Source organism: Podarcis filfolensis, assembly GCF_964270895.1.
Source record: "Podarcis filfolensis genome assembly, chromosome: 15".
NCBI lineage: Eukaryota > Metazoa > Chordata > Lepidosauria > Squamata > Lacertidae > Podarcis > Podarcis filfolensis.
In genome coordinates this window covers 13,391,199-13,412,724 of record NC_139618.1, presented here as the reverse complement: position 1 = coordinate 13,412,724, position 21,526 = coordinate 13,391,199, and the positions used below count along the sequence as shown (strand labels likewise).

The following is a 21,526-nucleotide window of genomic DNA, read 5'->3' as shown; positions in this document are numbered from 1 at the left end:
TCCCACCACGCTCAGCCAACATAGCCAACAAAGAGGGGATGATGGGAGCTGTAGTCCAACATCTGGAGCGCACCACACAGGCTGCCCTTGACCCAGCCATTCAGGAGGCTTCAGGAAGATCCAGCTCTTGGGAGCAAATGAGCCCATCTCCAAAACAAAAGAGGCAGTTGCGTTTTCACAGCAATCACTTCTAAATTAGCCATAAAGGTAAAGGTAAAGGGACCCCTGACCATTAGATCCAGTTGTGACCAACTCTGGGGTTGCTGCACTCATCTCGTTTTATTGGCCGTGGGAGCCGGTGTACAGCTTCCAGGTGATGTGGCCAGCATGACTAAGCCGCTTCTGGTGAACCAGAGCAGCACACGGAAACGCTGTTTACCTTCCTGCCGGAGCGGTACCTATTTATCTACTTGCACTTGATGTGCTTTCGAGCTGCTAGGTTGGCAGGAGCAGGGACCAAGCAACAGGAGCTCACCCCGTCACGGGGATTCGAACCGCTGACCTTCTGATCGGCAAGTCCTTGGCTCTGTGGTTTAACCCACAGCGCCACCCGCGTCCCATATAGATGCATCTAAATTAGGATGTGCAAATTTTATGCAAATCTGTGCTCCCTTTCAGTCTCCCTGTCTCTATATAGTCAGTGCATAACTGGCCACCATATCCTTCCCCCAGCTGGGGTGGGGAAATGTTCCCAGTCTGAAGGCCATATTCCCGCAGCAAAGGGGCTGCTGTCGCCATCAGGCAAGCCTTGGGGCAATCCGTCCCCTCCCGGGCTGGCCTACTGTTGTGTAAAACATCTGTTGCCAAATGCTGCCACGCCCCTGGGATGCGTGCCAGCCACGCCCCTGCCTGCTCTCCGCCCCTGGTGCCGGAGCATGCAGCTTCGCCACTGCTTGTTCCCTCTGCTTGCTGCCATCACAGCCTTCCTCTGGGTTTTTCAGCTTTTTGAGGGATGCATCCAGTAGCATAGCGACAAATTCAGAAGTGCATTGTCCCTTTATAAGAGTCACAGCCATGCCTCCTCCCAGCTGCCACGCCTTCTAAGATTATACAGCTTTCTGAGATTGGGGGGGGGAATATCGGGGGTGCACAGCAATGATCACTGCTAGGTCTACTTTCTGGGCACATACATGGGCTCAGGATTTGGAATGCTCCATTATCTTCTTTTGGAGTGACTTAGGTTGTAAGTTCCATTGCACTTAGCAGAATTTGTGCCCCATTCTCTTGAACCCAGAGCACCTTGTGTTTTCAGGGTCCCTAAATTATTAGCTTTGAAGCGTACAGAGCAACCCCTTCTCCAGAGTGACCCCAGGAGCCAGTCCTCAGTGGCCAACTCACCTCCTTTCACTCTGATTGGCTCCAATCAGCACAAAGGGTGAGAAGACTTCTTAGTGGCTCCCACTGTTTAATGATGGAGACCTCAAAAAGCTGCCTTCCTTTGCTGAATTACACTCCTCAAACAAAGTAAGCTTGAGATAAAGGATTATGAGCTCAGTTCAAATGCCTAGACTCAGAATGTGCTCAGAAGCACTCTTGCTCTTTAATTCTACTTGTACATCCTTTGCATCTGGCCTTGCTTGGTAGATCTCGGGGTTCCAAGAAGTAGATCTGACCAACTGGATGTCTGTCCTGCTTTAAGACATCTAGTCCAAACACGTCCATCCCTGATGGTCCGCAAGTTCTCTTAAATCAGTATTTTAATTTTTTTTCTTGCTGAGATTTGCTCCCACCCTTAGTTGTTCATAACACTGGAAATATTGCTCTGCCGAGCTCAGAGGGGGCTGGGGGAGGGGGCAGAAAGAGATTGCTGAATGCCACCGAAATGCTGCGATGAAGTGCGGCTCTTTCTGATGCCCTGTTTTGGAGAGGGGTCTGCCAAGCGAATATTCGGTTCTTGGAATGAATGTAGTTTATTTTCTTATTTATATCCTTTTGTGTTGAAAGAATAAGTAGAGGAGCCTGCAGAACAGTGGAGCAGCTTGCAGGACAGCAGGGGTACTGTGACCAGGAGAGGGATAGAGCTAGTAAGCATAAACAACAGAGCAGTCAAGGAGTGTGTGGTTAGGAGATAAAGGTAAAGGTAAAGGACTCCTGGACAGTTAAGTCCAGTCAAAGGTGACTATGAGGTACGGTGCTTATCACTTTCAGGCTGAGGGAGCCGGTGTTTGTCCACAGACAGCTTTCTGGGTCATGTGGCCAGCATGACTAAACCGCTTCTGGTGCAACAGAACACCGTGACATAAGCCAGAATGCACGGAAACGCCGTTCACCTTCCCGCCACAGTGGTACCTATTTATCTACTTGCACTGGCATACTTTCGAACTGCTAGGTTGGCAGAAGCTGGAACAGAGCAACAGGAGCTCATTCCGTCACGGGGATTCCATCAGCCGACCTTCTGATTGGCAAGCCCAAGCGGCTCAGTGGTTTAGACCACAGCACCACCCGTGTCCCTGAGGTTAGGAGACACATTGATCAGACTGAAGAGTCAAGCCAGAGGTAGCATCTTTATTGGCAGGTGAACGCTCCTGATCGCCCCTGCACCACCAGATGCATACGAAACTGCCTTATACAAAGTTGGACCAGTGGTCCATCTATCTCTGTTTTGTCTGCATCAGGGGAATGGGGGAGCCTGTGGCCCTCCAGATGTTGCTGGACCTGAACTTTCATCATCCCCAGCCAAGATAGCTAATAGCCAGTGAGGATGGGGAACAACATCTGGAGGTCTGCAGATTTCCCATCCCTGGCTCAGAGTCGGAGTGAAGTGCCAGTTTCATTTCTCCCACTTTTTCTTTTTACAAGCTTACATTCATTTCTCCACATCTTTGCAGCAATCTGTGGTTTTTTAAAAAATAATAATAATAATAGATTGTTAGTGCAAATTTCTCCTAAACAATTTTTTTAATGCACTTTTGACTAATATAAACCTTTTGGCAAGCAATTTCTCACAATACAATGATTTATGTGTTATTTTCACTAACATATACACAATTTCTCCTAATGGATGCATTTTTGACAGTGTTACATTTTTGTCGATTTTGTTACGGCTTCAGCCCAGTATACTTGAAGGAGCATCTCCACCCCCATTGTTCAGCCCAGAGCCAAGGACCTTCTGGTGGTTCCCTGCCTGCGAGAAGTGAGGTTACAGGGAACCAGGCAGAGGGCCTTCTCGGTAGTGGCACCCGCCCTGTGGAATGCCCTCCCATCAGATGTCAAGGAAATAAACAACTATCTGACTTTTAAAAGACATCTGAAGGCAGCTGTATTTAGGGAAATTTTTAATGTTTGATGTTTTATTATGTTTTTAATATTCTGTTGGGAGCCGCCCAGAGTGGCTGGGGAAACCCAGCCAGATGGGCGGGGTATACATAATAAATTATTATTATTATTATTATTATTATTATTATTATTATTATTATTAACGTCTTTTGGTTGGAGGAAAGCTTCACAAAATTCAGATGAATGCAAATTTCAATGAACAGCTGTCTTTCAGTTCAACCTAAAATGCACATTTTGGTTCAGCTTTTGAGCCAAAGAATCTATGGTGTGCTTTGAAGGAGTGTGTGATCTATAGGTTATCTGCATTGCGTTATTAGTCCGAGGAGTGGAAAGCCATTCAGTTTGCTGAAAAGGTGGATCGAATATAATCCTTAAGTGCCCCTTGGCCGGCCGGCCTCTGACATTTTTTACTGAATTGTATTTTTGGATAATGTGAGTCAGGGGGCATCTCTGGGGATGTTTGGGGGCGGGGGGCAGGGCTAACTTCCCTCCAGCCACCTCTCAGGGAGATGCTGAGTCCCCTGCGGCCATCCTGGTGGCAGGATGGCTGGTCAGATGGACAGGTGATTGGCAGATCCCAGACTCCCCGGGGAACGGCGGGTGGAAGGAATGAGTTGCTAAATAATTCAGGCAGCGCTCCTGCCTCCCTTGACGCCCCTTTTGTTAACAAACATCATCATCCCTTCCGGAAAAAAACCAAACCTAAGCATGTAAGCGAGGAGACAAAGGAGAGATGTATATTACCATCTGCCAAATTAGACTATCTGTAACCCTTGTTTTGCACTGAGAAGGGCAGTCCCATGGAGAGAGGAGGGGGGAGAGAGAGACTCCTTTTCATGGTGGCACCAACCAAGGTAATTGGGTGGGGGAGCCAAAACATCAAGGAACCAATCTGTATATGTGGACTGTACCATTTTCAGGCAGCAGGTGGGAGGTCAAAAGAATCCTATGCAAAGCCCTGCTTTATCAAATCAGAGAGTCGTAGAGTTGGAAGCAAAGAAGAAGAAGAGGAGTTTGGATTTGATATCCCGCCTTTCACTCCCTTTAAGGAGTCTCAAAGCGGCTAACATTCTCCTTTCCCTTCCTCCCCCACAACAAACACTCTGTGAGGTGAGTGGGGCTGAGAGACTTCAGAGAAGTGTGACTGGCCCAAGGTCACCCAGCAGCTGCATGTGGAGGAACGGAGACGCGAACCCGGTTCCTCAGATTACGAGACTACCGCTCTTAACCACTACACCACACTGGCTCTCAGACCCTAGAGAATCATCTAGTCCATTCACCTGCAGTGCAGGGATATGTAGCAATGGCCCATCTAGTTCCTAGGAGTCCTGCTGAACATCAGAATTTTTCCAGGAAGCCTGCAAAGAAGTATTGAAGGGAATAAGCCTCCCCTTGCTCTTTTGTCATCCAGCACTGAAAGCTAGACTGCCTTTCAGCATGGAGGTTCTGCTTCACCAACAGAGCTTGCAGCCTTTGCATTCCGATCATCCATTTGTCAAAGATGCTGCAGTCACATCCTGAACCTTCAGTCTTTCAGGGGGCTGGGCTGGAGGACATCTGAAGACCCCTTCCAGCTTGACAATTCTTTTCGAAGTCATGAAGTGTGGGTAGGGCTGTAGCCCAGTGGTAGAGAATCTGCCTTGGATGCGGAAGTTTCCAGGTTCAATCCTCAGCACCTCCAGGTAGGACTGAGAAAGAACCCTGCTTGAAACCTGGGAGAACCGCTGCCGGTCAGTGCAGCCCGTACTGAGCTAGAAGGACCTAATGACCCGACTCAGCATGAGGCAGCTCCTATGATTTGTCAAAATCTTTTTGACCAACAAGCCTTTCCTCTGGTTAAAAAGGCAGGTGAGGCAAATCAATGTTCTTCGATTGCTCAATGGCCCCTTAATGCAGCAACCTCTTTCCAGCCAGACCCTGGCAAGGCGGGTGTGTGTGTAGAGAGAGAGAGAAATATTTTGCTTTCCCTGAAATTAGCTTCTGGAGAAGAAAAGCCCACGTCCGCCAGTGCCAAAGAAAGCCAAGCCCCTTCCTTGGCTCTTGAGGACAGGAGGAAACCACATTCATCAGTGATTAACTAGGTTTCCCATTGAATAAGCCGCGCTGCCCTGCCCGGTCGTGCCCCAGGTGTCTGCCTTGCTAATCGGCTTATCCAGAGAGAGCAGCGCTCTCTAGATGGGCCTGGCTTGTGCTTTGATGTTAATGCAGGCAAGTGGAGCGTTATCAGGCGTCCCGGATTCCACCTTGGCCGGCTGCTGCGGGAGATGCTGCCTCCTGTTTTGCCTCGCTGCCAACCTCATGTTTCGCCAGTTAGAAGAAATCGCCTTCTGGAAAAATAAGATGAGCTTTCCCCTTCTCTATTTTTCCCCCTCTTTTAAAAACTAGAACCTAAGAACATAAGGAGAGCCTGCCGGATCAGGCCCACCTAGCCCTGCCGAGAGCCCTGCGGGGAAAAGGGGACATCCTGTTTTTTCATGGCCATTTTGGGTGAGATAGCCTCTCACACTCACATCCTGCACTCTCGCCACACACAAACACACACACACTCGTTTTTGGGTGCCACGCAGTATCTTTCCCTGAAAAAAGTGCTTTTGGGGGGGAATGAGAGTAAGGTGCGGGTTAAGTGACTCGCCTGGGAGAACATCCCAGAAGATCCTGGTTTGGGGCCTGAAGGAACCTCAAGAGACAACTGCATGAAGCAGGGTGGCCTTTGGTCTGATCTTGCAGAACTCTTTAATGTTCTCACTAGAACCAAGAGAATGGTTTGCAGCACACTGCAGCCTCACATCACATCAAGGGCATTTCAGATGGCCGGCGGATGGCCATCACGTCACCCAAGTCCTCTGTTCCCCAGTGGCTGCTCCTGGGGGAAATGGCTCACTTGTGTTTACATGGCAGAAGGAAAAGCTGGAGTCGTAAGATTGGTGGGAGCATCGGGGCACACCGAGTCCCCTCCGCAAGGCCCAAAGCAGACGCTTGACTTTTAAAACAGGGAATTCTGAAGCTGTTTTCCCCCAAAGCTGCTGGTGCTTGGACAAATGGGTCAGTTAAGAAAGAGAAAGTCGGAGATCACGATAATTGCTGCATTTTAGATGCTTTTCTTGCTCGCTCGATTGAAACTGCTTGAGGGGCGCTGCAGATGGTGGAGGAGGAGGATAAATGGGTTGGCTTAATTAGATTTATGGCTCATCCTGTTCCCAAAGACTGGGGGCAGATGTCATCACCCTTGTATTCAAAACAAGGGGTGGATCACTCCCCACACCCTCCATATTGTATCAAGGAGAAATGGCTGTGCTTGGATCCAAGCCGGGGTCCTTGAGGTAACTCTCCAGTAAGAACATAAGAAGGGGCCTCCTGGATCAGGCCAATGGCCCATCTAATCCGGCATCCTGTTCTCAGAGGGCCAAACTAGATGCCCTAAAGGGAAGTCATCAAGGAGGACCTGAGCACAAGAGCCCTTCTGGTTTCCAGCAACCGCCATTCACAAGCATTGCTGCTTCCAACTGTGCAGGCAGAGCAGAGCCATTGACAGTCCTCTCCACTGAATCTGTCTAATCTTCTTTTGAAGCCATCGAGGTTGGTGGCCACATTGTCCTCCCTTGGGAGGAGGTTCCATAGATTAACTCTGCACTGTGTGAAGAAGGATTTTCTTCTTTATCTTTCCTGAATCTTCCAACATCCAGCTTCATTGGATGTCCACAAATTCTAGCATTAGGAGAGGGAGAGGAAATTGTTTCTTTCTAAACTTTCTCCATGCCCTCCATAATGTTATAAGCCACTATAATGACACTTCTTTCTCGTCTTTAAACTCCAACATCCCAAATGCTGTAGCCTTTCCTCATAGGGGAGCGCTCCCCATCTGGTCTTTAAGCTGCAATCATGGACACTGTTGCAAGGGAAAAAACCTCTTTGATCTCTGTAATGGTTATAGGGGTTGCTCGTGCGTAAGTTGCCGCCACTCCTGGCTAGGTTCCCTGGTTAAACCTTTCCTGGCTGGACAGCCCTTCACTTCGTGGCTGTTTCAGTCGCTAGCAGAATCCGTCAGTGGGCGTTTCTTGAACCTCTTCCAGCATAGAAGTTCTTTGACGCCAAGTCTCCGCCTACTCTCCCTGCGCGGAAGTCTTCTGCGCAGGGAGGGTGTGGGTAGCGGAGGACCTGTGCTCTCCCCACTGGTCTCCGGTGAGGAGTCCTGGAGCCCCCTCGCCGATTCCCCCATCTGCCCCCCTTTATCCCTGGTGTTACACTGATTTCCTTCCCCAGCTGATGAGCTGCTTCTCTCCCTGCTGGGCCCTTCTCCAGCATCGCTTGGGAGCCTTGCCTCCGCCTCTGGCTCCGATGGCAGTTCCCTGACAATATCTATCTATCTATCTATCTATCTATCTATCTATCTATTTATCATCTATCACATTTATAACCCACCTTTCCTCCAAGGAGCTCAAGGTGGTGCTATGCTTCTCCTCCTCCTCGTAGTTCTTCTTACAGCAACCTGTGAGGTAGGTTAGGCTGAGAGACAGTGACTGGCCCAAGATCACCTAGCAAGTGTCATCATGACCAAGTGGGAATTTGAATCCTGGTCTCTCAGGTCCTCATCCATCATTATAACCACACTGGCTCTCGGTCAGGGGTGTCAACTTGAATAAAATATTGAGGGGCCCAGGTAAGCCCAACGCTGCATAATCAATCACAAGACACATTGTTCACACACCATTTGAATGGCAGTGCCCATCAACTTTGGGGGGCCCCATTCCCTTCCAAAAAAAAATTTTTTTGGGGGGGGGAGTAAATGGACATTGGCCCTTAGGAGTTGGCTCCTATACTCTCAGCGACTTGGGGGGAGCCCACCCAATTAACCAGTTCATTCGAATGCACTAGCGTTCTGACATTTTGCCATTCAGCATTGCACATTCTGAATCTGAGGGGTGATGCTGGATTTGGGGGAAATTCTCCTTGAGGGAGTGATGACACTGGGGAAATTTGGAGACTAGAGACTTAATTCGACCCACCTCTGAAAATCTCCATTGCCAACCCCCCTCTTTTGAATGGGGCAGGGAGACAAGGCAGCTCTTACTCTCTCCAGAATGGTGTCTTTCAAGGGCTTATGCTCTGCTAGGATTATAGTTGGCGAATCGGCTAGTGCTGAGCCTCTGAGCTTGTGTGTGTGTGTGTGTGTGTGTAGCAGCTATTTATAATAGGATTGTTCTTTGCTGCGTAGCCATCTCTCTACACCCCATCACCCGGCACCACATCCATGCCTCCTGTGTAATGCACCAGCTTTTATTAGCTATTAGTCCTATTACTCATGTCTGTGACTTTATTTCATCCCGCCTCTTTCCCTTGCATTGTACTTGGCTTGCCTATAAAATGCCCCTGACTGAGATTCTGAAAAGGAGAAAAGGGATCAGAAAGCCCAAAGTGGGCACCGTGGGGAGTAGGGGCAGCGAAGCCCATTAGCGGTGCTGTTTTCCAGGATCCCTCCCACAAGTCTGCCAGAAATTCAGATTATTTTTAAAACGGTGGCTGTGGCTCAGAGGGGGGCTAATTATTTTTCCCAGCCCATGGTTTCTTTCTTCTTCTTAAAATAATAATAATTTAAAAAAATCAACAAGCTCTGGGACTCAGGTCGGCCTTTAGGCCAGGCCCTCTCATCTCATTTTGGTTCCTCAGTCAAGAGATGAAAGTGGCAGGGAGTTTGGCTGCACCACGAGATAGACAGATCCATCAGTTTAGCTTATGCATTTCTCCAGTCTTAAACATCTCGTGGAAATTCATCAGCATCCATTCACATTTCCCTTAATATACATGTTCATACACAGTCTTGCCTAACATATACAGTGGTACCTCAGGTTACATATGCTTCAGGTTACAGACTCCGCTAACCCAGAAATAGTACCTCAGGTTAAGAACTTTGCTTCAGGATGAGAACAGAAATCGTGCTCTGGCGGCATGGCGGCAGTGGGAGGCCCCATTAGCTAAAGTGGTGCTTCAGGTTAAGAACAGTTTTAGGTTAAGAACGGACCTCCGGAACAAATTAAGTACTTAACCCGAGGTACCACTGTACAATAAAGGTATGTAAGGCATTTCCTCTGAATGCATTTCTGTACAGTGGTACCTCGGGTTACATACACTTCAGGTTACAGACTCCGCTAACCCAGAAATAGTACCTCAGGTTAAGAACTTTGCTTCAGGATAAGAACAAAAATCGCGTGCTGGCGTGGCAGCAGCGGGAGGCCCCATTAGCTAAAGTGGTGCTTCAGGTTAAGAACAGTTTCAGGTTAAGAGCAGACCTCCAGAACGAATTAAGTTCTTAACCTGAGGTGCCGCTGTATAGCATTTTGTTATTATGATCACCATAGTCATTATTTATTGTGTTTCTTAGAGATTTCATTGAAGGTGCTGAGATTTCTTAGGAGGCCCCTCTATTCCCCTCACAGAGCTGCCATTCCCAAAGAAGTTCAACAGTCATTCTCTTTTCCCAGGGAATTCTGGGAATTGTAGTTCCATGAGAGGAACAGGCAGTCCTTTTTTTCTGGGGGGACGCAGGGGTACGCATACCCCCAAACATTTTGTGAATCTAAGTTTGGCCTCATTGAGGGGCAGTATTTCAATATAAAATGAGAGTACCCCTAAACATTTTTTTAAGAAAAAAAGCACTGGAAATAGGGGTCTCATAACTCTCAGCACCCTTAATAAGCTCCAGCTCCCAGAATCCTTTGGGGGAAGCCATGACTGTTCAAAGTGGTATCACAGAGCTTTCAATGTACGGTGCAAATGTGGCCTACGTCTACTCTGGGAAGGATTAACACAAGAAATGACTTTGAGGGCACAATCATATCCCCAATTGCCACACACACACACAGTCTGAGGTGGAAGGTGAGAGGGTGGGTATGTTGATGTGCCATCAGGCCTGGATTGGGCATGATGCCACCATCTGACATTGGTGGGGCTGGCGTGGGAGTCAATGGGATTCTGGGCCAGCTCAGTCCCTCCCACCATCAACCACCAGAATGTCTTATTTGGGGCTCCCTATTGGTGGGGATCCTGCAGGTGGGTACTTCTACCTGCCCATGTATTTGGTAGGAACCACAGGGAGGTCTGAGCTTGCATTGTGACGTTGGCATCAGAGGCAAGGGATGAATTCAAGCTAGCACCAAGCCGATTGCTCCATCAAGAAGAAATGCTTGTCGAATGGAATGATCTACCTTCATCCCCCCACAACACATTGCTCTGTGGGTTCTCCTGATCTCTCCCAAGCCAATTTAGGGGGTGTCAGGGCAAAGAAGAGGGGGGAAGCTCTGTTGCCCTATCAGGTCCTTGTGTGGGCTTCCACTGGTGCAAGCAGTTAACTTAATCTGGCCCGCTGGTCAGTTGGAGTAGGTGGGAAACATCTCCACACAGTCTACCATGCCTGGTGCAAATTGTGGTTTGGACTGCACCTCCAAATCTCTCCCTTGGCTTTTCACAATTTGCCAGGTGGTTTTGGGCAGGTGTGCATGGGAATATATTTAGGTTCCTTCTTTTTCGTCCTCTCACAGGGTTTGAAGCATCAAGCAGAGGGGATCCCAGTTCCCGGAGGAAATGTGTTCTTGAGGAGAGAAGGCCTGGAGCCTGCTCAGTGACGTCCACCTAAGGGGAATGCATCCCAGCTTTTGAGAGGTAAGCTTCCGGGATGATGGGAAAAGGGTATTGCTCCAGGGATGTGGACTGTATCTCTGTGCTAGGAAGAGGATTGGTTTGCAAGTATAAAAAACCAATGACAGTAACAGTGTGTTGCTTGAACTTCTGAAGAAGAAGAAGAAGAGTTTGGATTTGATATCCCGCTTTATCACTACCCGAAGGAGTCTCAAAGCGGCTAACATTCTCCTTTCCCTTCCTCCCCCACAACAAACTGTGAGGTGAGTGGGGCTAAGAGACTTCAGAGAAGTGTGACTGGCCCAAGGTCACCCAGCAGCTGCATGTGGAGGAGCGGAGACGCGAACCCGGTTCCCCAGATTACGAGTCTATTGCTCTTAACCACTACACCACACTGGCTCTGAATGCTTCTTTCTATAGAAAATGCACAACCGAAGCTGGGTTGGGGGGAAATCTTTCTGTCCGGCTCTGGCGGAAGCTCAAACCGTGACCGCATTGCAGGCAAAGCAGGGACCTGTTGCTTTTATCTAGGCAGCATGGGAAATTTCACTCTTCCCACCTAGAAACAGTACAAAGGTAAATATGGTGCCTGTTGCTCCACCCATTTTTGCCTGCCAGCTCCTTCCACCACTGACATGTGGGCCTCAGAAGGTCACACAGAGGGGAATGTGATCCTCAGGGTGAAAAAGGTTCCTCATCCCGGTGTACTGTTTTGGGGGAAGTGAATTAGGTAGGCCCACATGAAAGAGGTCAACACCTGGTTACCGCAGCAGCCATTTTCTCTGAGATTCGCCACAGCCCAGAGCTTCAGAAACAGAATATCAGCTGGAACATCTGAAGTGGGGGGGGGGCATATCAGTGCCTTTGCCCCTCCCTAGTAAATCTTGAATGTTTTGCTTCATTTTTAAAATTATTTTAAGCCACTTTGGGGGCTCCAGTTGGCATACACAGCTTAAAACGTAAAGGACCCCTGACAGTTAAGTCCACTCAAAGGTGACTCTGGGGTTGTGGCGCACATCTCGCTTTACAGGCTGAGGGAGCTGGCGTTTGTCCGCAGACAGTTTTCCGGGTCATGTGGCCAGCATGACTAAACCGCTGCAGCGGGACACCGTGGCGGAAACCAGAGCGCACGGAAACACCATTTACCCTCCCGCCGCAGCGTTATCTATTTATCTACTTGCACTGGCATGCTTTCGAACTGCTAGGTTGGCAGAAGCTGGGACCGAGCAGCGGGAGCTCACCTGGGGATTCGAACTGCTGACCTTCTGATCGGCAAGCCCAAGAGGCTCAGTGGCTTAGACCACAGTGCCACCCACATCCCAGCTTAGAAATGCTCTAAATAAATGAGGGAGTCTGTAAGTAGTCCTGTCAAGAGTGCTACAAAGTGCAACACAAAGCAGTTGTGAGGTCGACCTGCAACTGTGTGAGTGAAGGGAAGTGCTCCTAGGGCCCAATGATGCGCAGTCTACAATAATGCTGGCCACTGCCTACCTGCTAGCTGGACTCTACTGGCTCTGAATGTTCTAGGGTGCCAAAGAATGTTCACAAACATTCCAGCTTCTGAGTGACATTGAGGATCAAGTCGGCTGAGGTAGGAAAAGAAAGGAACTCAGAGCATCAGGGAATATTCACAAACATTCCGACGGTCGAATGACCATTTCAGGATGTCAGAAATCAGGGAAATGGAAAGTCAGTTGGGCCGAGGGAGAAAAACAACCAAACTCACAGAGCTTTGAGGTGTGGGCTTTGGGAGCAGAAGCAAAGGATCAGAGGCTTCGAGGAGTCAGGAATGAGAGACAGGTGATGAAAACACGCATTGGATAAGGGGGACCGTATCCTCTTGTCTGCAGAGGGAGCTATAGTGGTGGGTGTGTGGTGGAGCTGTGGGGCTGCCCTCCTTACTTGGCTGCTGCTGCTGCTGCTGGGGTAGGACATGGCAGTGAGGAGATCAGGGCTGCCTCAGAGCTGCCTCGCCATAATCCCAGAGCAGTCTAGGTAGGCTGCAGTGATGCCGGTGCACCAGCACACTGGCCGCTACCGAAAGGTCGGTTCAGCAGTCACAACAACAGCGACAACTGGGTATGTGGCTTCAGGTCTCTCTCTTTTTAAATAAACCAATTAAAAATAACCAGGACCCAAAATGTGCTAAGTAGGGTTGGCCACCGGGCAGGGTTCCAAGCTGTCTTCCTCCTGCTCCTCCACCTCGAAGGCAGATCCCCGGTGGAAGACGGCCAGGATGTTTTTTCTCGGGACGTTGAGCGGAATGCAGCCAAAGCCAAATGCCCCATAGTGGGGGTCAGGTAAAGTTGCCCCACACTGGACCCAGTTCTGCTGGCCTGGCTCCCAGTAATGGATCGCGCTGGAATAGCGGTCGTTGCTGTCGCCCCCAAAGACATACACCCTCTTCCTCCAGCAGACGACGCCCGGGTAAGAGATGGCGATGGGGAGGAGAGGGATGGAGAGTTCTTGGTTCACCGTGCCATCACTCAACAGGCAAACGCAACGGCCGGTGAAGTACCGGGAGCCTTCGTTGCCCTCCCCGGAAAGCCCCCCGACCACAAATATGCAGTCGCCCAAGGTGACAGCGCTGGCCTCGTAGAATTCAAAGGCCATGGGGACCTGGGACCAGGCGCCGGATTTGATGTCGTAAACCAGGAACCCCTTGTGAGGGACGGGGAGTTCGGCATCATCCCTTTCCCCGCCGACGAGGTACAGTTTGCTCTTGAGTGTCACAGAGGTGAAATAAGTCAAGGCAAAGGGGAGGCTGGAGATGTCCGTCCACTCCTCGCGCTCCAAGTCGTAGCTCTCGGCGCACACAAGAGTCCCAGTGCTGTCCCAGCCTCCGGCAGCGTACAGCCTTTTCTGGCATAGGAGGAAGGCATGCCACGCCCGGGCTGTGGTCATGGGAGGCAGCTTGGACCAGTGGCCCCCAAGAGTGTCGTATACCAGGAGGTTATTGGAGTAGGAGCCATCTAAATGCTGCCCGCCGGTGATGTAGAGCTTATGGCCCAGAGAAACGCAGCTAGGCGAGGTCAGCGATTTCAGGTCGGGAAGCTGCTCCCACTGCTCAGTGGACGGGTTGAAGAAGTGGACATGAGAATCTAGCTCCTCGTCCCCCAGGCTCATCTTGCTCCATTTGGGGAGCCCCACGCACACAATGCCCTTGTGGTACATGCCTTGCCGTAGGCCTCTGCTGGCCCACAGCCGTTCAGGGACGCTGAGTTCCTCCCACGGCAGTCGGACGCACTCATAAAACTCTTCTGTCTCGGCCCGGACCTCGGCCAGTTCCTCAGGGCTCAGGAGAGAGAGGCGGATGTGGTCCATCAGGGCCGCGTGCTTCAGGAGGCGCTCGTCAGGGTTGTGGTACACCCAGCGGCGCATGGCCCTGTAGATGGTCAGTTCGGAGTCCACCTCCAGGCCGTCCGAGGCAATTATGCTGACCAGGACGCTGAAGTCGAGGGCAAGGAAGGCTGTGAGCTCTATGAGGTGCTCGAAATGGAAGGCAATGTAGCGCGAGGCCGGGCGGAGGAGAGGCCGGTGGTTGTGGGAATATGCCAGCACGTAAAGACCCAGGCAGTTCTCCATGGAAATCCTCTCCATGAGGAATCTGCAAGGAGCAAAGGAGGAAGGACTTTTCTCATATATGGCATGATGGAGAGAAACTAGGTAGACTGGGACATGCTTTTCTCCCTCTTTTGTAATATCAGAACTTACAATATTAGAACATAGCAGAGCAATTCAAAGTGCTGCTTTGGACCTACAAAGCCTTGTGCCTCAGGGACTGCCTTTCTCCATATGAACTAACCTGAACCCTGCAACCATAATTGGAGGCCCTTCTTCATGTGCCCTTTCCATGGGATGGTGGCAACAGAAGAACAGCGCCTTTTCAGTGGTGGCTTCCTATTTGCGGAATGCTCTCTCCAGGGAGGTGCCATCATTACATATCTTCAGGTGCCAGACAGAAACCTTCCTTTTTAAACAGGCCTTTGGCCTTTAACCCCTTAGATGGGATATTTTAATGTATCCCACTCCCTAGTCTTATGTATTGTTTTTGTCGTAAGTCATTTTTGTAAGCCACGTTGATTTGCCATGGCAAAAAATAAGGAGACTGAAGAGAACACGCTGGTTCTGAACTGGCTGTGCAACCCCACAGGGATGTGTCTTTAGATGAATGGCAAAGTTGTGGCCTTCCAGCTCTCTGGACTCCATCAGTGGTCAGGAGTGATGGGGAAGTGTAGTCTGGAAACATGTGAAGAGCCACAGTTTCCCCTTCCCTGTTTTTGATGCACTGACCTACCCCTTCCTTATTACCTGGTGATGATTTCCAACGCGGACATGATTTGAAGCCTGCTGGCTGCTGTGAACAGGTCTTCTACATCTTCAGAGACGAGGAGCAGCTCCCCTGTATAGATGTAATCCAGGAGCCTCTGGAGGGAGGAGGCGGTCAAATCCATCAGCACAATTTCGCCCTCCCGGGATTCCTTGAAGGTGCTGGTGAACATTCGCTGGAAGTAGAGGCTGATGGAAGCCAAGAGTGTTCTGGAGGGAAAGAGGAGAGATGCGCTAGGATGCATCACACACAGAGAAGAGGCGATAGAGAAGATGCTTTGCACCTGGGCTGATTCTACCATTAGAAAGAGTGAGGCAGCTGCTTCAGGCAGGAGTTGCTGGGGGTGGGGGTGGTAGGGATTGACAGCAAGGATTTGAAGGGCAGGGCCATTTGTGTCATGTGTCCTCCCCTCTGCTCCTGACCTAGCCAGCTATTCGTGGATGGGACAGCAGCTAAGGATGCTGTCCCATCAGACGTATGAGAGTAAGAAGCTTCAACTTCCGGTCTGGTTAGCTTTCATACATGCACTGGGTTGGAGGGATCCTGCCTGCTTCAGGCAGCAAAATGTCTTGAGCAGGCATGCAGACCGTCTGGGCCAAATCCCCAGCATCTGTGGTTAAAAGGAGCTTAAGGAGCAGAGTGAGGAAAGAGGCTGACGTGCAGCTGCTTGCCAGTATGCCACCAGCCAGATGGAAGAGCGGTCTGGCTCTGTTTCTAAGGAGGTTTTGCATACTAGGGGAGCACAGCACAACCTCGCTTCTCTGGACCTCACTCAGTATATGGCAGCTCTTGGTAAGAAGGGCTGTAGCTCAGTGGTGGAGCAACTGCTTTACATGCAAAAGGCCCTAGATTCAATAGCCAACAACATCTCTGGTAGGGCTTGGAGAGCTCCCTGTCCGAAATCCCAGCGAGCCACTGCCAGTCAGTGTAGGCATTAGAAGGACATAAGAAGATAAGAAGAACCTGCTGGATCAGGCCAATGGCCCATCTAGTCAAGCATCCTGCGTTCACAGTGGCCAAGCAGATGCCTGTAGGAAACCTGCAAGCAGGACCCAAGCATGAGATCTCCCAACTCCATGGCTTCGAGCATTTAGCATTTCTGACTCTGACTGTGGAGTCAGGGCATAGCCATTGTGGCTTGTGGACATCAATAGCCCACTCCTCCTCCATGCATTTGTCCAGTCCTCTGTTAAAGCTATCCAAATAGGTAGCCATCACTACCTCCTGTGGCAGGTAGTTCCATAGTTCCATAACACTGAGCTGGATTGATGGTCTGACACAGCATAAGGCAGATTCCAATTTTCTGTCCCCGCCTTGATGCAGGTCAAATCCACTTTCTGTGTGCCTCAGCCAAAGTAACTTTGCACCTCTTCTCCTAGAATGCCTTAGCATTTACTCCTACAGTCATACCTCGGGTTACAGAAGCTTCAGGTTGCATTTTTTCGGGTAGCAGACTGCCAAAAGTACCAGAATGGGTTACTTCTGGGTTTCGGCGGTCACGCATGTGCAGAAACGCTGAATTGCGCTTTGCGCATGTGCAGAAGCACTGAATTGCAACTCGTGCGTGCGCAGATGCACCACTGCGGGTTGCGGACGCTGTGGGTTGCAAACGTGCATCCCACACAGATCACGTTTGCAACCCGAGCGTCCACTGTACTTGATAAATGGCCCCTGTCTTTTCCTTAAAGTCACTCCTGAGATGCCCCACCCCAGCAGAGCGTGGCTTGGAGTACTGCTGGCTTCTTACCTGTGGCAAGGGAACTTCCTTCCTTCGGCCACCAGGGTGACATCACAGAGCAGTTGTGCCTGGTACAGCTGCCTGATACCTGCAGGGGTGAGAGGATGACATGAGGGGGTTAAAGGAGGCCGGTGAGCAGGTTTTGCTTCAACACACCAGGTGATAGTGCAAGTACATTAAAATGTTAAGCATGAGGTTGCCGGATCAGGCCACACTGCAATAAATAGCATAAAATGAAGAGGACAACAGAGCGCCACATAAAATTTGCATGTGCTAATTAATGCACCCAGCCCTTTCTAAAAGCAGGATTGAATTCCCCACGCATCAGCTGATGTGTGGGGAACTCAAACCAGCTTGTTCGCTGTCTCCCCTGACACCAACTGTGATGGGTGGGAAGAAGCACCTGCCTGCCTATCGCCTGACATCATTGTGATGTCAGGTGACTGAGAGGCAGCGGTCCTGCCCACCTGTCAAAGTTGCTGGAGAGGGGGTGGGATAGAGAGAGAGGAAGATCTGAACCACTGGAGGAAAAAAGTTCCCCTTCTCTGCCCTAGAACATAAGAAGCAATGAAAAAAGAACAGAATGTTTCAAGGAAAAGCTACAGCGTTCCTTTCCTTTATAGCTGGGCACCTATAGGAAGCTACAAAATGTTTAAGATTAGCAGGGAAGGATTCTAGGCAAACTTGCTTTCCCAGTGAGCATTGATAGTGGGGATGCTCCAGCACAGGACTCCTGCAGCCAACCCAGTTCTTCTGCTTGCTTGTCATGCAAAATCGAACACACAGGGATAGGAAAAGTCCCTGCCAAGCCTTTAATTTATTTACTACTTATTTTGTAACTTTTATAAACCACTTGATTTTTTTTTAAAAAAAACACCTCTTAAAGTGGTTTTCGAAAAGATGAAACCATAAAATTACCAATAAGAAAAAAAAAAGAACAACAATTGGAGACTTCCAACAAGTTAAAATAACAACAGGTTAAAAACAGACTAAAACTGGGATCAACTTTCTAAGCAAGTGGACAGGCTTGCCTAAGCAAAAATGTATTTAGCAGGGGGCCAAAAGTGTACAGTGGTACCTCTGGTTACATACGCTTCAGGTTACATACGCTTCAGGTTACTCACTTCGCTAACCCAGAAATAATACCTCGGGTTAAGAACTTTGCTTCAGGATGAGAACAGAAATCGTGCTCCGGTGGCGCGGCAGCAGCAGGAGGCCCCATTAGCTAAAGTGGTGCTTCAGGTTAAGAACAGTTTCAGGTTAAGAACAGACCTCCAGAACAAATTAAGGACTTAACCCGAGGTACCACTGTACTGAAAAGAGCAATCTATGCTTCTTGAAAAGAAACTGTCACGAATCTTTCAACATTCAGCTTCGCTCCATGTCCTTGAGTTCTACCGTTTTCAGAAAGGGATACAGACTTTTCTCTATCCACTTTCTGGGGTGCAGGGGAAAGGCACCCAGGAGGGTCCAGTTCTGGGAGCCCTGGTGCTGCAAGATGTGATTCAGGGGCCTCCTAGTGGCAGCCAGCTTCAGGTTTGGCGAACCCTCAGTTGGCAGCATTGGGGAGCATAGGAGCCAACTCCTAGGGGCCAAGGGGGGTTCAGCCCCTCCAACAAAATATTTGAATGGCTGCCGCCCCAAAAGTTGATGGCCATTGCTGTTCAAATGGTTTGTGTGCACCGTGTCATGTGATTGGTTATGTGGGACGGGGCTTATTCCCCCCCCCCAAAAATACTTTATTCAAGTTGGCACCCCTGTTAGGAATTATTATTATTATTATTATTAATAATAATAAGGAAGCCGCTCTGGCTCCTTAGCCTGCAACTCTGTAGCTTCTGACTCAGTGTCCCAGCCACAACTGGACTCCAGGGCTGTCACACTTACCCTGCTTGATGATGTGTTTCAAAGACAGTAGTCCGCTTTGGGAGTCATCTGGCCCCAATTCTTTCTCCCTCGGAGCCTCTGCAGTCTTAGCCATTGGGGATGTCTGGCGAGGAAACTGTTATCCCCGTGAACAAAGATACAGAATGTTAGGTCCTTAATGTTGGGGTTATTCAAAGGGGTGCATTCATTTCAACCTGTTCACACAGACCTAAAAATGCAACCTTTAAAACACAGGATCATAGAATAGAATCATAGAGTTGGATGGGACCTCAAAGGTTCTTCCTCTTGTTGTTCTGCTACTAATAATAATTGCATTTATAGCTCATCTTTCCTCCCAAAGAAGCTCAAAGAAGCTAACATGGTCCATCTAGCTTAGTATTGTCTGCACTGACTGGCAGCAGCTCACTATGGTTTCAGCCCTACCGAGAGTTTCCAGGGATTCAGCCTGGGATCATCTGATGCACACAAGGTGCTCTACCACTAAGCTATGGGCCATTTCCCTAAGAATAAATCAAGATTTCAGTCCTCATGGTTCTGATGTAAATAGGAATGCAGGAAACTTCCTTATACTGAGTCAGGTTTTGGTCTCTGTAGCTCAGTATTGTCTAGAGAGCCAGTGTGGTGTCGTGGTTAAGAGTGATGAACCGGGTTCGCTTCCCCGCTCCTCCACATGCAGCTGATGGGTGACCTTGGGCCAGTCACACTTCTCTGAAGTCTCTCAGCCCCACTCACCTCACAGAGTGTTTGTTGTGGGGGAGGAAGGGAAAGGAGAATGTTAGCCGCTTTGAGACTCCTGAAGGGGAGTGAAAGGCGGGATATCAAGTCCAAACTCCTCCTCCTCCTCTTCTTCTTCTTCTTCTTCTTCTTCTTCTTCTCCTTCTCCTCCTCCTCCTCCTCCTCCTCCTCCTCCTCCTCCTCCTCCTCCTCCTCAATGGTAATGGCTCTCTAGGGTTTCAGGCAGGGGAACATTTCTGGCCTGACCTGGAGATATACCTGGGATTGAACCCTGGGACCCTCTGCATGAAAAGCAGACCCCCTAACCACTAAGCCATGTGGACCTTCTCATAGGAAGCTGCCTTATACTGAACCGGATCCAATTAATCTAACTCTGCAACATTCATTGAGAGAGAGAGAGGGGGGGGAGGGAGGGAGAGAGATGTATCTATAGGCTGTGTTTTCAGCACCACTAGACAAAGCAAAACAATAATGAAGTCAAGTTAAACCCAAGCAGCTGCATTACTCCTTTTTAAAAAGCATAAAACAATCCAGAATCAGACAGCATTATTAACACATTTTCTAAGAGGGTTTTTTTTAAAAAGGAAGATAGTCCCTGTCCATAAATATGCAATCCAGATAAAAGAACAGGAAAGAGGAAATTAAGCTGAGGAGAGCCTTCACACTGAGAGGCAGTCTACCTTTATACTGCCCTTATCACCCTTATTTCAAGATGGGGAAGCTGTGAGCCTACAGGTGTCATTGGACTCCTCTCAGCAGCCCTGATAATTGAGCTTGCTGGCTGGGGATGGCATTAGTAGGGGTGAGAAACATCAGAGCTGCTTCTTCTTCTTCTTCTTCTTCTTCTTCTTCTTCTTCTTAACTGAGGTTGGATGGCCATCAGTCAGGGATGCTTTAGTTGCGCTTCCTGCATTGCATAGGGTTCGAATAGATGACCCTTGGGGTCCCTGTCAACTCTACAATTCTATGAGCCTATGATTATTTATCGATTTATCGATTTCCCACCCTTAACCATAAGGCCCCAGGGTGGATTGAAGCATTAAAACACAGTATTAGAAACGATTCAAAACAACTTGAAACCAAAAAAACAAGGCGGCTCCTAAAAAACATACATCTCAAGTGTCAAACGATCAGGGCAAAGAATTACAATGTCAGCATTCTCCAAAATCTGTATAATGAAGGTGTCCAGATGCACCTCTGTGGGGAGTTCCACATCTTAGGGGCCACCACAGAGAAGGCCCTCTCCCCTTGAGCCACCCCTCACTGCGGGTGGAGGAAATTTGTCTATAGGGAAGGAGGTAACCTTTCAGATATTTCAAATGTTCCCCACTGACCCCTCCCCCCCAAATGGTTTCTTAAGCTGAATTAAGTATTTGTATAGTAGGATTAGAAAAAATAATCATATTGTGCTATCAACATACATGATACATCACAAAGCAATGCCAAAAACTGGCAGGGTCCTTCGCTCCAAGGAGCCTAAAATTTGTGCTTTAATTGGTGGGCAGGAAGCAACTGAGGAGGGAAGGGAGACAAGGTAAGAAAGAGGTGGTCAAATGCAGACAGACTGTAGGCAATGAGGACCACCATACCTGGGCCAGGGGGAGGAGTCAACAAACGCATGGGGGAGAGAGCTAGACAGGTGAGCTGAGGAGAGCTACCTCACAGGAGTGATGAGGAAGCATCATCTTGGTTGCCCGGGTAACCAGGATTCAGTGGGCTGGGGACACATTGGCCTGGTTGCCATGGTGACAAGGGCACAGATACCTTCTACCTTTAGGCCCAGCAGAAGTGAGAGCCTTGGGTGACACCCACACCGCACAATATCTCTTCCCAGAGTGACAGTTCCCAGCTCCTCGTGGGAGGAACCATGTGCTTTAAATGTGTGCTAAAGGGTGTGGATGTGACCTTTAGGGATCTCAAGTGAGTTGTGA

At 49.3% G+C, this 21,526-nt stretch overlaps 2 protein-coding genes across 4 annotated transcripts in view; one reads left to right on the top strand and one right to left on the bottom strand.

Annotated features, from left to right (window-relative positions):
- Positions 1-21,526, top strand: part of LOC310750065 (uncharacterized protein) — a 117,730-nt gene that overhangs the window by 23,609 nt on the left and 72,595 nt on the right. For all 3 annotated transcript variants that reach the window (XM_083587721.1, XM_083587719.1, XM_083587720.1), the window contains exon 2: positions 10,809-10,929. The gene's annotated coding sequence lies outside the window, so the exon portion shown is untranslated. The remainder of the gene's footprint in view (positions 1-10,808; positions 10,930-21,526) is intronic.
- LOC310749901 (kelch-like protein 25) lies at positions 12,990-19,066 on the bottom strand. Its single transcript, XM_083587221.1, has 4 exons — positions 18,861-19,066; positions 16,983-17,061; positions 15,217-15,444; positions 12,990-14,512 (listed from the first exon to the last, which is right to left on the bottom strand). Exons 1-4 carry the CDS (start codon positions 18,952-18,954, stop codon positions 13,051-13,053), a joined length of 1,863 nt encoding a protein of 620 aa, XP_083443347.1. The 5' UTR covers positions 18,955-19,066; the 3' UTR covers positions 12,990-13,050.